General features: G+C 39.0%; 1 protein-coding gene across 3 annotated transcripts in view; it reads left to right on the top strand.

Moving 5' to 3' along the window:
- ATRN (attractin) overlaps window positions 1-14740 on the top strand; it is a 184325-nt gene that overhangs the window by 69924 nt on the left and 99661 nt on the right. For all 3 annotated transcript variants that reach the window (XM_053573893.1, XM_053573894.1, XM_053573895.1), the window contains exons 4-6: window positions 7261-7389; window positions 8441-8646; window positions 10085-10253. In XM_053573893.1, coding sequence (XP_053429868.1) covers window positions 7261-7389; window positions 8441-8646; window positions 10085-10253 — 504 coding nt within the window. The remainder of the gene's footprint in view (window positions 1-7260; window positions 7390-8440; window positions 8647-10084; window positions 10254-14740) is intronic.

The raw sequence follows: 14740 nt of genomic DNA, 5'->3' as shown, positions 1-14740 counted from the left end.
TGCTGTATTTCCCAGGTTGATCTTGAATTCTTAGGCTCAAATAGTCCTCTCACTTTGGCCTTGTGATTCTTTTTTTTTAATAAGTACATTCTATTTTACTAGTTAAACAAGAACTGTTTAACACCAAATATGCATATAGGGTGTTCTGAATTCTGGATTGTTTGGTATTTTAGTTTTTATTAACAGCAAGTAGCTGTGTTGTTATGTTTTTGATCACATGGAAATTCAAACTTGTCTCTATTATTTTCCCTTTATTTGATATATGTGTATGTATATCATATAGTCATAGTCATTAGTCACTTATGATGGGAAAACATTGTGAAAAACTCATCATTGGGCAATTTCATCATTGTGCAAACATCATAGAGTGCACATACACAATCCTAGATTTGCTTAGCCTACTACACACCTAGGCTGTATTATGTAGATTATTGCTTCTAGGCTGCAAACCTGTACAGCATGTTACTGTATGGAATACTATAGGCAGATGTAACAGAGCGGTAAGTATTTGTATATCTAAACATAGAAGAGGCACAGTAAATCACAGAAGTATATAGTCTTAGGGAACCACTGTCATATGTGCAGTCCATTGCTGACTGAAACGTCACCATGCACTGCTTGACTATATGTTTTTCTAAATGCACATCCCCTTAAGAACCGTAGTTGTCAGTTTTCATCTGCAGCTGACTTCCTAGATTTATTTTCATCAGACATTTATTTCTTTGATTTTAAAAACAAATCAGTTCAACAAATATTTTTGTGTTCCTCACATGGGGCTAGTCTGGCTCATGTCCCATGTGGGTGAGGGGAGAAAACAGGGAGTAAGCAGCACATAAGGAGCCACGGGACCCGAAAGCAAGGGATTGTGAGGTGCTTGTGTATTTCTGCATCCCCTTTGGCTTAGAAATCTCTCTGACCTATCTTTGAACTGAAAATGAGGGTGGTTTTCTGGATTTTAAAGGTTTACTTACTTACATGGGCAAAGAGAAAAATGGCATTGGGGCTGGGTTCCCAGCTATACTTCTAGCACTCCAGGAGGCTAGATTGACCTTAGGAATTTGAGACTAGCTTAGGCAAGAGCGAGACCCCATCTCTACTAAAAATAGAAAAGTTAGCCTGGTATTTTGGCAGACACCTGTAGTCCTAGCTCCTCAGGAGGCTGAGGCAGGGGTTTACTTGAACCCAGGAGTTCAAGGTTGCTGTTAGACTGATGGCACGACACTCTAGCCCGGGCAACAGAGTAAGACTCTGTCTCAAAAGAAAAAAATGGGGGCGGCGCCTGTGGCTCAGTCGGTAGGGCGCCGGCCCCATATACCGAGGGTGGCGGGTTCAAGCCCAGCCCCGGCCAAACTGCAACCAAAAAATAGCCAGGCGTTGTGGCGGGCGCCTGTGGTCCCAGCTACTCGGGAGGCTGAGGCAAGAGAATCGCTTAAGCCCAGGAGTTGGAGGTTGCTGTGAGCTGTGTGAGGCCACGGCACTCTACCGAGGGCCATAAAGTGAGACTGTCTCTACAAAAAAAAAAAAAAGAAAAGAAAAAAATGGCATTGGCTAAGTGTTGGGATGAATATTTTTATGCTAGCATTTGAGTCATAACTTGTATTTTAGCAAGAGGCACCCTAAACTTTAATACAAGTATGAAAACCATCCGATTATGTCATTATCATGATAGTACTTGCTGAGGACTCTCCTTTTACTGTGTTTGTTAATCAGAATTCATAGAGCCCCTGTAATGTGCCAGACATTTTGAATCAGCTTGTCAGAATCTTGTGTAGGAACATGAGCCAAACAGGTTACACATAACCCTGTCATTCACTTGAACTGTGTGTTTGTTGAGCAGACATGTAAATTCCACATCAACAGCAACAGCAAAACAAGCAGAAGCCTATAACTGTTTCAGTCAGCAACTTTTGAGAGAAGCCAAAATGTGTGTACAGATAGGGAAACACTTAAGTTTCTTTCTTTCTTTTTTTTTTTTTTTTCAGAGACAGAGTCTTACTTTGTCGCCCTTAGTAGAGTACCATGGCATCACAGCTCACAGCAACCTCCAGCTCTTGGGCTTAAGCGATTTTCTTGCCTCAGCCTCCTGAGTGGCTGGGACTATAGGCGCCTGCCATAATGCCTGGCTATTTTTTTTTGTTTTTTTGGTCAGGGCTGGGTTTGAACTTGCCACCTCCGGCATATGGGACTGGCGCCCTACTCCTTGAGCCACAGGCGCCGCCCACACCTGGCTATTTTAGGAACATTTAAAAATGAAAAATTGGTTAACCGACAGTGTAAATTAATGCATTGATTATATTAATATTATGGCATGTTTGTGAATTTTTTAAAATTATGATGAGAAGATATGTACAAATGGAAATTTACCTGAAATACAAAACTCCTAAAACACTGATGTGCAGAACAATTTGTAAACTGCTGGCCCATATGAGCACTGCTAAGGAGTGCTGTTGGGCCAGGAGAATTTTGGACAGAGGCATCAACACAGTGGTGATGTGCTGAGGGTTCCGAGTGAGAGAGCTTGATGACAGGGATAGCTCAGCAAGGGCTGGTAACAATCAAGGAAAGAGGAATCAAATATGATTCAGAAAACATGGACTTTTAATCTGCATTCTGCCCTAGTCTCTAATTTGAATAGGTCATTTAAGCCTCTAGACCTCTAAAACAGAAAATGAAGGTCGTGTACTGTGTTAGTTCAATCTGTGGTCTCTCTGGGTGTGCTGCAAACTATGAACTTTAGTTTGATTCTGAACTGGTGGATCACATTTTTCTCTTGTATATTGAAGTTCTGAATAAAATTTGTTTAACATAAACAGTTCCATTACTAGACACGTGTGAGAACCACTGGATTAATTTTTCTTTAAGACTCTTCCAGCTCTATTTTTTTTTTTTTTTTTTTTGGATTTTTGGCCGGGGCTAGGTTTGAACCCGCCACCTCTGGCATATGGGACTGGCGCCCTACTCCTTGAGCCACAGGGGCCACCCTCCAGCTCTATATCGTTATGATTTTGCTATGAATTCAACAGGTACAGTTATGGAGCACTTTTGTGGAGCAGGCACTCTCCCAGAATCAGTTGGTAGGGAATGCAGAGGTGATATTGGTGATGGAGTAGGGGGAGCAATTTTCCTCCGGAGAAGGATTCAAAAGGACATTGTTCCTTTTAGAGCATTTATTTTTTTTTTTTTAAAGGAAGTCATATATGATGAGGCAGTTGTTAGACTGTGATCATAGGAATTCTTGTGAAATCTGGGGTCAGCCTGTCCAGCATCCCTTTGAGAACAGTTTCAGACCAAGGCACACTTAGAGAAGCTACTCGCAAGCTGGTGCCTCTCTCCTGTTCTTTGACCCTCCTTCACACTAGTCCTAAGTGTAGACCCAGCCTGGTGCTGTTATTTGGCCCTGACTTTAGGAATCTGCTTTACTTTCCACATCTCTCTGCCCTTGTCCTTATAAGGACATCTCTCTGCCCATGTCTTATAAGGAGGTAGGTATGTCAAACTGAGGGTTGCTAAGTCAACTTACACAGTATAGTTGGTAAAGTTAGGTGATACCCAAGTATGTTCAGAGAGCCCAGGAGCCCATATTTGTCTTTGACAATGATGTTGAATTTCAGGTCTATTGAGAAAATTGTTTAGTGAATTTTTTTCTTTTCTTTTTTTTTGAGACAGAGTCTCACTTTGTCATCCTCAGTAAAGTGCCGTAGCATCACAGCTCATAGTAATCTCAAACTCTTGGACTCAGTGATTCTCTTGCCTCAGCCTCACAAGTAGCTGAGACTATAGCCCAGCTATTTTTTAGAGATGGGGTCTTGCTTTGGCTGGTCTTGAACTCTTGAGTTCAGGTAATTCACCCACCTTGGCCTCCCAGAGTGCTCGGATTATAGGCATGAGTCACCATGCCCGACAGTTTAGTGATTTTCAAAATGATTGCAAATAGTGGTCTGGGTTTAAAACATAAGATTATGAGCAACCCAAAGGTAGGCAGTTCTTTTTTTTTTTTTTGAGACAGAGCCTCAAGCTGTCGCCCTCGGTAGAGTGGTATGGTATCACAGCTCACAGCAACCTCCAACTCCTCGGCTCAAGCAATTCTCCTGCGTCTGCCTCCCAAGTAGCTGGGACTACAGGTGCCTGCCACAACGCCCCGCTATTTTTTGGTTGCAGCCATCATTGTTGATTGGTGGGCCGGGACTGGATTTGAACCAGCCAGCTCAGGTATTTGTGGCTGGCGCCTTAGCTGCTTGAGTGACAGGAGCCGGTAGGCAGTTCTGGATTTGCTCAAGTTGAACAACTGGCTGCAGCCTAATTTGTGCCTGAATTTATTGATCTGCCTGGGGGCAACAGGGAGGGAGGTGGGAGGCGGTTCGGGGTAACAGCTAAAGAGGGCACCTGCAGCACCTCTTCCTCTTCCTCACTTCCCCATCGTCTTTGTATGCTGGGGAGGCTGTGTTTGTATTCATTTACTCTAAGGAAGTTTATGTTTACCATAAACCAGTTGTTTTGTTTTCACATTGAGAGAAACCAGCACACTCCAAAGCTATTACAATTTAAAATTTTTGAAGTGAAAAGAAGTGAACACCTGTGGCCCTCTGACAGTGGGGAAGCTGACCCACTTTCTCTAGTATGATGTAGTTGTAGTCAGTAATGTCGTTCATTTTACACACTTAAATGTCCCCAACATGTAATCAACAGCCATCACTTACAGAGCACCTGCTAGTGTGAGGTGTTGTTTAAGTGTCTCACATGCTTTAGCAGTTTGATTCTCAATATTACTGTAGTATAGACAGGATTTCTTTCATTGTGCATTTGAGGAAATCAAACCTTAGAGATAGCAGTGACATGCCCAGGCATATGGAGTGACAATTGGAGCGCATGTCTTCTTGTTCCTGAAATTCATGCTGGAATAATGAGAATGTAGGGCCTCTCACATGTGACTGAGACACTCAGTACTCTAATGTGCTAGTGTATCTTACGGGCAGATTGCTTTGGATATTCCTGTTTCTAGGTGGCCCTGCTCATGCCAGTACTTACACCTTCTGCATTTGAAGGGATTTGGTATATATAACTGGTGAAAGCATGATGATGGCTGAACCCTTCATTTAGGTCTCTGATTAAATGTCACTTCTTCCAGGAGGCCTTCCTCAACTGCCCTTTCTGAAGTACCCCCTTCTCTTCTTTTCCTCTGCTTTATTACATATACACACACCTGTGTGTGGGGTTATATCTGGGTTTGTTTGTTATTTTTCTAACATGAACTCTATGAGGGCAGGGACATAGTCTTTTTCACTGTTATATTTCTGATACCCAGTGCAGTGCCTCAGTAAGTGCTTAGTAAACATTTGTTAGTGGAATACATAGTATATAGTAGAAACTGTGTGAACTGTTTTATAAGCTGTGGAGTACACTCAGAGTCTTCGGAGTCCTAGAGTTCTGTCTTCATAGTAAAAATTCAATAAAAATCCCATCCCCTCCTGCTTATGTACTCATCTAGTCATTTTTATATGCACTTCCCTAAGGACATGTAAATATACACAAACACTGGGTCCTTTGTTTTGCAGGTTGCCGCACCCCCTAATCAGAATGCCTGAGAAGCTCCTTACCTGTATTAGTCTTGTAGACCTGTGTAATATGTGGTGGCTCATTCAGCCAGCTCCTGGTGGATGAGCATTTAGGTGGTTTTCAACCTATTGGCATCTGAATAGTGCTGCAGTTTGAGTTCTTATATATTTGTTATTGTGTACATGAGCAAGTATTTCTTCTACAAAGAAGTAGAATTGCTAGGTCATAGCAAATGGGCATCTAAGATTGTCATAGGCTGGGTGGTGCCTGTGGCTCAGGGAGTAGGGCGCCGCCCCATATACCAAGGGTGGCAGGTTCGAACCTGGCCCCGGCCAAACTGCAACAACAACAACAACAAAATAGCCAGGCATTGTGGCAGGCGCCTGTAGTCCCAGCTATTCGGGAGGCTGAGGCAAGAGAATCGCCTAAGCCCAAGAGCTGGAGGTTGCTGTGAGCTGTGATGTCACAGCACTCTACCAAGGGTGACAGAGTGAGACTGTCTTAAAAAAAAAAAAAAAAAAAAAAAGATTGTCATAGGCCTTGGCGTGTGCTCCAGGAAACTATGGGGGCTGGGCTGACTAAGTGAAAGGAAGAGAGCAGTGGGAGATGTTTTCTTCAATGGGTAGAGGTGTGTGTGTGTGTGTGTGTGTGTGTGTGTCGAATTGCAGGAGGGCCTGGAAAGGACCTAGGCTTTTATTGAACATGGTGGTGGCGAATCCATAATGGGGCAAAAGTCATGAACATACAAAGAAATGCAAATGGCAAGTAAACGTAAGAAAAAAGATTAACTGTAGGAGAATAAAAGAATTAAAAAACACAGTTTAAAAAGAATCACTTTTTAAATTAGCAAAATGAAAATAGGATTATTATTGTCATGTGAGGTGGAATGGACCCTTTTATCCTGTATTGATAGGATTTCTAGTCAGCATCTCTCTACCAGAAAACAAGTTGGTATTATGGATCACGAGTCTTAAAGCCATCATTTTAGACCCCTTGACTCAGTAATTCTTTTCCTAATTAGGAATTTCCTTATTAGAATTTCTTTACAGTAATTCTTTTCCTTATCTAGGCACCCAGCAAATGCTTATTTAGGATCTGTTATGTGCTGGACTCAGAGAGGGGTCTTAGGGAGAGCCTAGAGGGCTTTTAGTGGTATAGGAAATGCTTATGGTATATTATTTGTAAAATAGAATATAAAATGTACATGATAACAATGAAGCCAAGAAAATGCATCAGAATGCTAATGGTGTTGGGGTTCTAGGTGTTTATTTAGCTTCTTTATTTATATTTTTATATAAATAAATATTTTATATCTAGTATAAATATTTCATGTAGTGCAGTAGTATATATTTGGTATTTGTCAACTCATAAAATTTATTGCTTTATGTGATTGTTGAGGTTTACTCAGTTTTTCAAAGGAATACTCTGAAGAGTTAAAAAAAAATGAATAGGGCTATTGATTTCAAATCTCATTAGAAATATAACCCAAAATAAAGGGAGCCTAACAAAAGATTCAGATCTGTTTCTCGGAGAGTCTGGAACTAACAAGGTCCGGAACGCCTACCACTCTGTATTGATAACAGGGATTTGCCCTTCTACCTTGATGTGGGTTTTAAAATCATAAGGATGAATTTCAGTTTTTAATTGTGTCTACCACAGTTGGATGTGTCTGTGCTTCCCTCTGTAAGAATTGTGTTTTTGTTTCAGTGGCCTCATCGTTCCTGAGAGAGATGGCAACGAGACTGTCCCTGAGGTGGTTGCCACATCAGGTTATGCCCTGCTGCATTTTTTTAGTGATGCTGCTTATAATTTGACTGGATTTAATATTACTTACAAGTAAGATATTTGAGTCTAGTATTTGTGATTTTATTGAAATATGTATTGTGTTTTAGCAATAAAAATGTTCTAGGCATTGTGCTAGGCAGTTTGCATGGATTTTCTTATTAAAAGTTCTAAAAACTCAGTGAGTTGTGGGCACTGTATTTCTCTTCATTTTATAATTGAAGAGACTGATGGGAAATTATTAAGTAAATTGTCAACTAAGTGGGGGTACACAGATTCCACCTGGGTATTACTGCTGTTGAGCTTCTCCAAAAAGACAGGGACATTTTACCTGCTAATGAATAAAAACATTGGGGTTTTTTGCCAGGTATAATTCAACAAATATTAGTAGTTGCCACATACTCAGTAGAAGAAGGAATCTATCTCTCAAAGTACCTTGATAGACCGTTTATTACCCCTTTTTAAAATCTGAACTGTGTTGTTCCAAAGTGTTGTCAATATAGTTACCTTAAGTTATGTTATATGAGACATATTATAGTTAAATTCTTAAGCTAAATTGGCCCTTCTTTGTCTGTCTAAAATGAATAGATAGTTACTATGAAATTTTAAATATACCAACCTGGGATATAATCTTAAATTCTTCAAATTTTCAGAGCCTATACAAAGGGATAAATACCGCAAGGGTGGTAATATATTGTTGACAGTTAGTTTTATTCTTTTCTTGCCCAAACTTGCAAGCATGAATTTGGCAGTTTTGTAATGCTTATAATTAGTAGGCTACCAAGAAGAATAGGGGATTGTCATGTCACCCTGGAGAAACTAAGCCTGGACAATATTGCCTACATCTCATCCCTCCTTATAATTTCTTTGACTTTTGAGTTATTTATTCTTATCCTTTTATGAGAAGTCAGCAGGGTTGATTCGTTTCATTATTTGTATCCTAGCTGTGCCGTGTCGAGTGGCCCCATTTGGGCTGAGTGATATATTGCACTTATTTTTGTGAATGAATTGAGAACAGATTCTTAAACCTTGTTTGGAAGAAGTTCTGCTAAGTTAATTGAAGTGTTGCTTTCTGTTAACTTAATTTTCCACACTGTTTTTATAGTTTTGACATGTGTCCGAATAATTGCTCAGGCCGAGGAGAATGCAAGATCAGTAATACCAGCAACACTGTTGAGTGCGAATGTACTGAAAACTGGAGTGGTGAAGCATGTGATGTTCCTTACTGTACAAGTAACTGTGGTTTTCCTTATCGAGGCATTTGCAATTCAAGTGATGTCAGAGGATGCTCCTGTTTCTCAGAATGGCAGGGTAGGAGCTTCTTTCACTTTTCGTTTTCTTTCCATTTTTACAGAATATTCCCAATTTAATGAAGGATTGACTGTATCCTTAGCATCTATGAAATTTATGTTAATCAACTATCAGGTAACATTTAAGCTTTTACAAATCTTTCTTCTTACAAATCTTGTAAGAAGTGGACGGAAATGGCATTTCCTCACAGCTGCTTATAAATCTTTCAAATTCACACATGGTTGTGGTCTTTTTAAAACTGTGAAGGGGTAGGACATTCTTTGCAATTCATTCATAAAAGTTGGAGAACTTGGTCTTAGACGCAAGAGGACATAACAGAGAACCAATATGGGAGGTGGAAAAGAGCTGACAATAATGGCATTTCCTCACAAGTGTTGTCTAAGTTAACAGAAATTTGGGGTCGGTTATACATTAAATCTAAATCTCAATACAGTCAGCTAATGGTATTATCTATAGAATGGATTATTAAAGAAACTTTAGGGAACTCAAAGGGTAGGCGATAGTAGCTGTTATTGATTTAGTGGATTTCTTTATATACTTTGCCCTTCCTTTCCATTTTGGAAGAAATTTGCTTGTTTAAATTCTTATTTGGGGGTGGGGGGAGTTTTGGCCAACATTGAGGAGTTAATAATTGAAGTATTTGAGTATCTACCATTGTACACATGTTGTGCAAACTCCAGACCTCCGAAGAATGGAGTCTGTCTCTTGCATCTGTTTAAGTTTCTTGGTTTACCAGAAGATGAATAGTTTGTATTATTTCTCCCAGATCTAATCATTACAGTTGGCCCTCTGTGTCTATGGGTTGTGCATCTGCAGGTTCCACAGTTAACCAATGGTGCCTCAAAAATATTTGGGGGAAGATACAATGAAATAATAATACAAATAAAAAACAATGTAGTACAATAACTATTTATATAGCATTTACATCACATTAGGCTTATAAATATTTTCTAGATAATTTAAAGTATATGGGACAATGTGCAAAGGTTTTATGCAAATACGCATAGGTTTTATGCAAATGCTATATCATTTTATATTAGGTACTTGAGTATATGTGGGGGTCCTGGAACCCAATCCCCTGTGGATACTAAGGGACAACTGTACATTTTAGCCCTGAAGTTTTTGTTTGAATTAATAATTTGTTTAGTCTTTCTCCTGAGAGCTGGTGAAGCAAGTATTTCATAACAAAAGAAAACCTAACCTGGATATGGTCAAGTCATCATTAAAAAGTATGTGATTTTGAGTTTTTTTAGGGATTACACTTGGTCAAAACTTTGAGTAAATTTAAAAGCGCTAATTAAAAGGATCTGTCTGATATTTAGATGCTACAGAAAAGACTATTCTTTAAATATTTGTTACATTTAGATGATTAAAGCTAGAAATGTATAATAGCTTTTAAACTGCAGTTTTTTGAAGCTAATTTATTGTGTTTTATTAGGACCTGGATGTTCAATTCCAGTGCCAGCTAACCAGTCATTTTGGACTCGAGAGGAATATTCTAACTTAAAACTTCCCAGAGCATCTCATAAAGCTGTGGTCAATGGAAATATAATGTGGGTTGTTGGAGGTTATATGTTCAACCACTCAGATTACAACATGGTTCTAGCGTAAGTTGTTTTCAAGATTTTTGTAAGAAACTTAATTTTTCATTTTGAAAATCATTTCTAAAATACAAATAAGCAAAAAGAAAAATCAATAATTTCAGTAGTTGAGGAAAATTCCCATTAATATTTTGGTAGTAATCTTTCAGAGGGTTGTAGCATATGTTTAGTTTTTAAAATTGAGAGCCACATACAAGTTGTTGTTGTGATAAGCAGTAATTCATCTGTCTAGATATTATCTCTGATATTTTGCTTTAGGTACATGTAGTAGGTTCTGTATAAATAGGGGATTGCTTTATCTTTTATTTATTTTGAGACAGAGTTTGATTTTGTCACCTTCAGTAGAGTGCTGTGGTGTCACAGCTCACAGCAACCTCCAACTCTTGGGCTTAAGTGATTCTTTTGCCTCAGCCTCCCAAGTAGCTGGGACTATAAGCACCCCATAGTGCCCAGCTATTTTTTTGTTGTAGTTGTCATTGTTGTTTAGCAGGCCTGGGCCAGGTTCGAACCTGCCAGCCCTGATGTATGTGACTGGCACCCTAACCACGAGCTGTGGGCACTGAGCCTTTATCTTTTAATTTAACTAATAATTCCATAGGTCAAATGGTTCAAATTTATAGTTTGCAAGTGAAAATTATGCCATTGTTTAATACTTCCCAGGGCTCAAGGTCTGTTTGCTGATCCCATGCTGCTCATTTTAAAGGAGAATACATATTGTCACAGAGTAATTAGCTATGGAGAGTGACTTTTAGAAGAAATTTATGAACATGCTGATTTTATAGCCTATAATTTTTTTCTAGGAATTTTTGATTAATTAAGATTGTTAAAAACCAACATCAGTTTTTTAAGGGATTCTGGAAATATGGCAGTAGTAGCATACTTTCTGAAACCCCCAAAATGTAGACATTAAAATAGCCAGAACAACTTGGCCTACAAAATCAAAAACACATGAGCAGGCCAGGTGCATGACTCATGCCTGTAATCCTCGCACTCTGGGAGACCGAGGCGGGTGGATAGCTTGAGTTCACTAGTTCAAGACCAGCCTGAGCAAAAGTGAGACCCCCGTCTCTACTAAAAATAGAAAAACTGAGGCAAGAGGATTGCTTGAGTCCAAGAGTTGGAGGTTGTTGTGAGCTATGATGCCACATCACTCTTCCCAGGGCAATAACTTGAGTAATCCTCTTGCCTCAGCCTCCCAAGTAGCTAAGACTACAGGTGCCCATCACAACACCCAGTTATTTTTAGATATGAGGTCTCTCTCTTGCTCAGGCTATTCTCAAATTCTTGAGCTCAGGTAATCCACCTGCCACGGCCTCCCAAAGAGGATTTTTATTCTTTGTCTTTACTTTTCAGAAGGTTTACTCTGATAATGTTTTGGTATCTACTTCTTTGGGTTTATACTATTTTTATACTTTAGTTCAACCAGATTCTTAAATCCTATGGGCTCATGTTTTTTGCCAAATTTGGGAAATTTTCAGCAATTATTTCTTCAAATACTTTTCCAGACATACTCTCTTTCTCCTCTCTCCTTCCAGCTCTCTTCCAGGGACAGAAATATTAGATTTTTTTTGTTATAGTCCCAAAGGTCTCTGAGGTTCTGTTCATCTTTTTAAAAATTCTATTTTTTCTCTGTTGTTCAGACTGAGCAATTTCTATTGCTTTACCTTCAAATTCACTGATTCTTTCCTCTGTCCTCTCCATTCTGCTGTTGTGCCCAGCCTTTGCAATTTCTGTCTTGGTGTTTGTCACGTAGTTTTCTGTTTTACAATTTCTATTTAATTCTTCTTCTTCTTTTTTTTTTTTTGGAGAGACAGGGCCGCCTTTTTTTTTTTTTTTTTGAGACAGAGTCTTACTCTGTCATCCCTGGATGGAGTGCCATGGCGTTATGGCTCACTTTTATTTGACTGATGTACCTCATGAGTTACTTCGTTTTCTAGCTTATAGCATTTTTTTCTACTTGTACTTGATTAGAACATAATTTTTATGGCTTTATATATTTCATTTAAATGTTAGTATAGTTCCAAATAGTGAACTTTCATGAAAAGTAAATACAGTGAGTCCTTTCAGAAGTAGTATTTCTGGAACTTAAATTATAAATTTTCTTATCTTATTTGAAAATATTTCAGGAATTATTCTTATTCTCTGTTTCCCTCACAACCTTGTTAACCTGAAACTTTTTTTTTTTTTTTTTTTTTTTGAGATAAAATCTTAAGCTGTTGCCCTGGGTAGAGTGCCTTGGCTTCACAGCTCACAGCAACCTCCAACTCCTGGGCTTAAGCGATTCTCTTGCCTCAGCCTCCCAAGTAGCTGGGACTACAGGCACCTGCCACAAAGCCCAGCTATTTTTTGTTGGAGTTGTCGTTGTTGTTTAGCAGGTCCGGGCCAGGCTCAAACCCACCAACCTCAGTGTATGTGGCCGGCACCTTACCCACTGAGCTACAGGTGCTGCCAAAACTTTTAAGTTGTATTAAAAAGCAGTTCCCATTTTGTCACTCACTGGTCTTCTTGCAAAATAAATGGTCTTGAAGTTTCAACTGGATTAAGGCTACCAGGTGAAACTTAATTACTGAATTTTTTTCCCTTAAGCAAAAGAAAGTTTTAAGAAGTTTTTGAGCAACAGGCAACCAAATAAGGAATAAGTATCACCCAATCCAATAAATTTTAAAACAGACTCATAGAAACATCACTGGTGACATACCCCACAGAAACCACACTGAGGAGATTCTGAGAATTCTTACTGATAGCTCCAAATTTAGAAAGAAGCAAACTGAGTAGACAATTCCGGTTTTTTTTTACTCTTTTAACTGAAGAGTAGGAGAAAAAATTACTGAGGAATAGCGGGTAAAAATGGGGAAGTTGACCAAGTGGCTGACTCTTTACACAGAACTCAGAGCTTCTATTTAAATTGGGATATAACCTGAACACTGGATAGGACACTTAAGCAAAATCTCAAGGAGGGGAATCTGGGTATTTTATTTTAATGAACTGCATACTCCTTCATCTGAGCCCCTATCATTTCTTTAGACTTCAGAGAAGTCGATGGAACAAAATATATCAGTACTTGCACTGAAGCTGAGATGGAAATTTGATAAATTTATCTTAGATACAGTGAAAGCAGAATTGAGAAATCACTTACATATTGCAAATAAAACGTCTAGATAGCTGTGTCTAACCACATAAAAAGAAAGAAGTAATGTCATAGCAAATGCAAGTATGTACATCTTCTATGATGAAAAAGTGAAACAGAAGAAAGAATGCAGCATCTGAAAAAAACCTGTGATAGAAAAAAAGTAAGTTCACCGAGCAGGAGGAGATTGCTTCCAATTGGCTTGTGCTATAGATCAACTTAATGTGAATTTGAGTCAGAAAAACGAACTAAAAGACAATAAGATAATGAGATGAAGTGAGATATTAAAAATATACTTAAAGAAGTATAAATATAGCAAAAATTGGAATGAAAATTGAATTACCAACAGAGGCTAATTGAGATAATTCCAGTGATTCAGGTGAAAAGGCTGAAATTAATGAGAGAAAAGCAAAAACTTGTGAAAGAAGATCATCCAATATAAGTAGAAATGCTGTTGTTGAAGAAAAGAACCTAACACAGAGAACAAACGGATTGAAATAGCACAAGGTGTTTCAGGAAGATTTTACAGTTTGTTAACAACAAAACCCAATTTGGTCAAGTTAAATTATTGCTTGGGAAGCTTCAGGTAGTTCTGTGTTTCCTGCTGTTTAGTCATGCCCAGTCTCCACAGAGCCTTTGCCTTAGTCTTTAGGGTAGCCAGTTACTGTGATTGGGTGACCAGGCCAATCTAGAGTTTGGAGCAGGTGCCCTGCGGCATGGTGGTTATCGGGCTTGCCAGTCATCATAACCAAGGGATTTGTGAGGAAGATGGCAATAACTCTGTGGGAGGCATCTATTTTTGGATTTGTACAGTTTTGTCTTTGCTTATCTGCTTATTCAGGTCTTAGAACTACTTGTTTAGTATTCTGTTATCTTGGACTCAGCTATCAGAAGAAGCGGCATTAGTTGATTCTTGGAATTTCATATGTTTTCTTGCATTAGTATTCTTGTGTTTGTTTCTCTATGTTGTGAAAAGACTGATAGCCTATTATGTATCTTCTGGTCATTCACTTTAGCTAGGCTATTGGGGATCTGCCAGTACCTAAGGGTCTCTGAGAAGCTCTTAGGCTGATGTGTTCACTGAGGAGGAGCAAAATGCTTTAGACGCAGGTTGAGCACCCTCCGTGTCGCTGGAAAGAGATGTGGATTGGATGATTTGGAGACTTGTTTCTGTGCTCCCTCTGTTTCTTTCCTTACTTTTAAACTTACAGAAACAAGCCTCTGGCTTGAACATAAGGTGTATGAATGTGATAAGGTAAAGCAGTCCTCAGGAAACATCTTTCATAGCCAGAATTCCACAAAAGTGTTGCAATTCTGTGTAGTCCATTTTGTAAAAACATTTTCCTGGATGAGTTTAAGTCATTTC

This window comes from Nycticebus coucang, chromosome 21 (genome assembly GCF_027406575.1).
Source record: "Nycticebus coucang isolate mNycCou1 chromosome 21, mNycCou1.pri, whole genome shotgun sequence".
NCBI classification, from domain to species: Eukaryota; Metazoa; Chordata; class Mammalia; order Primates; family Lorisidae; genus Nycticebus; species Nycticebus coucang.
The sequence above is the reverse complement of the archived record's forward strand: the minus strand, read 5'-3'. Positions and strand labels throughout refer to the sequence as shown.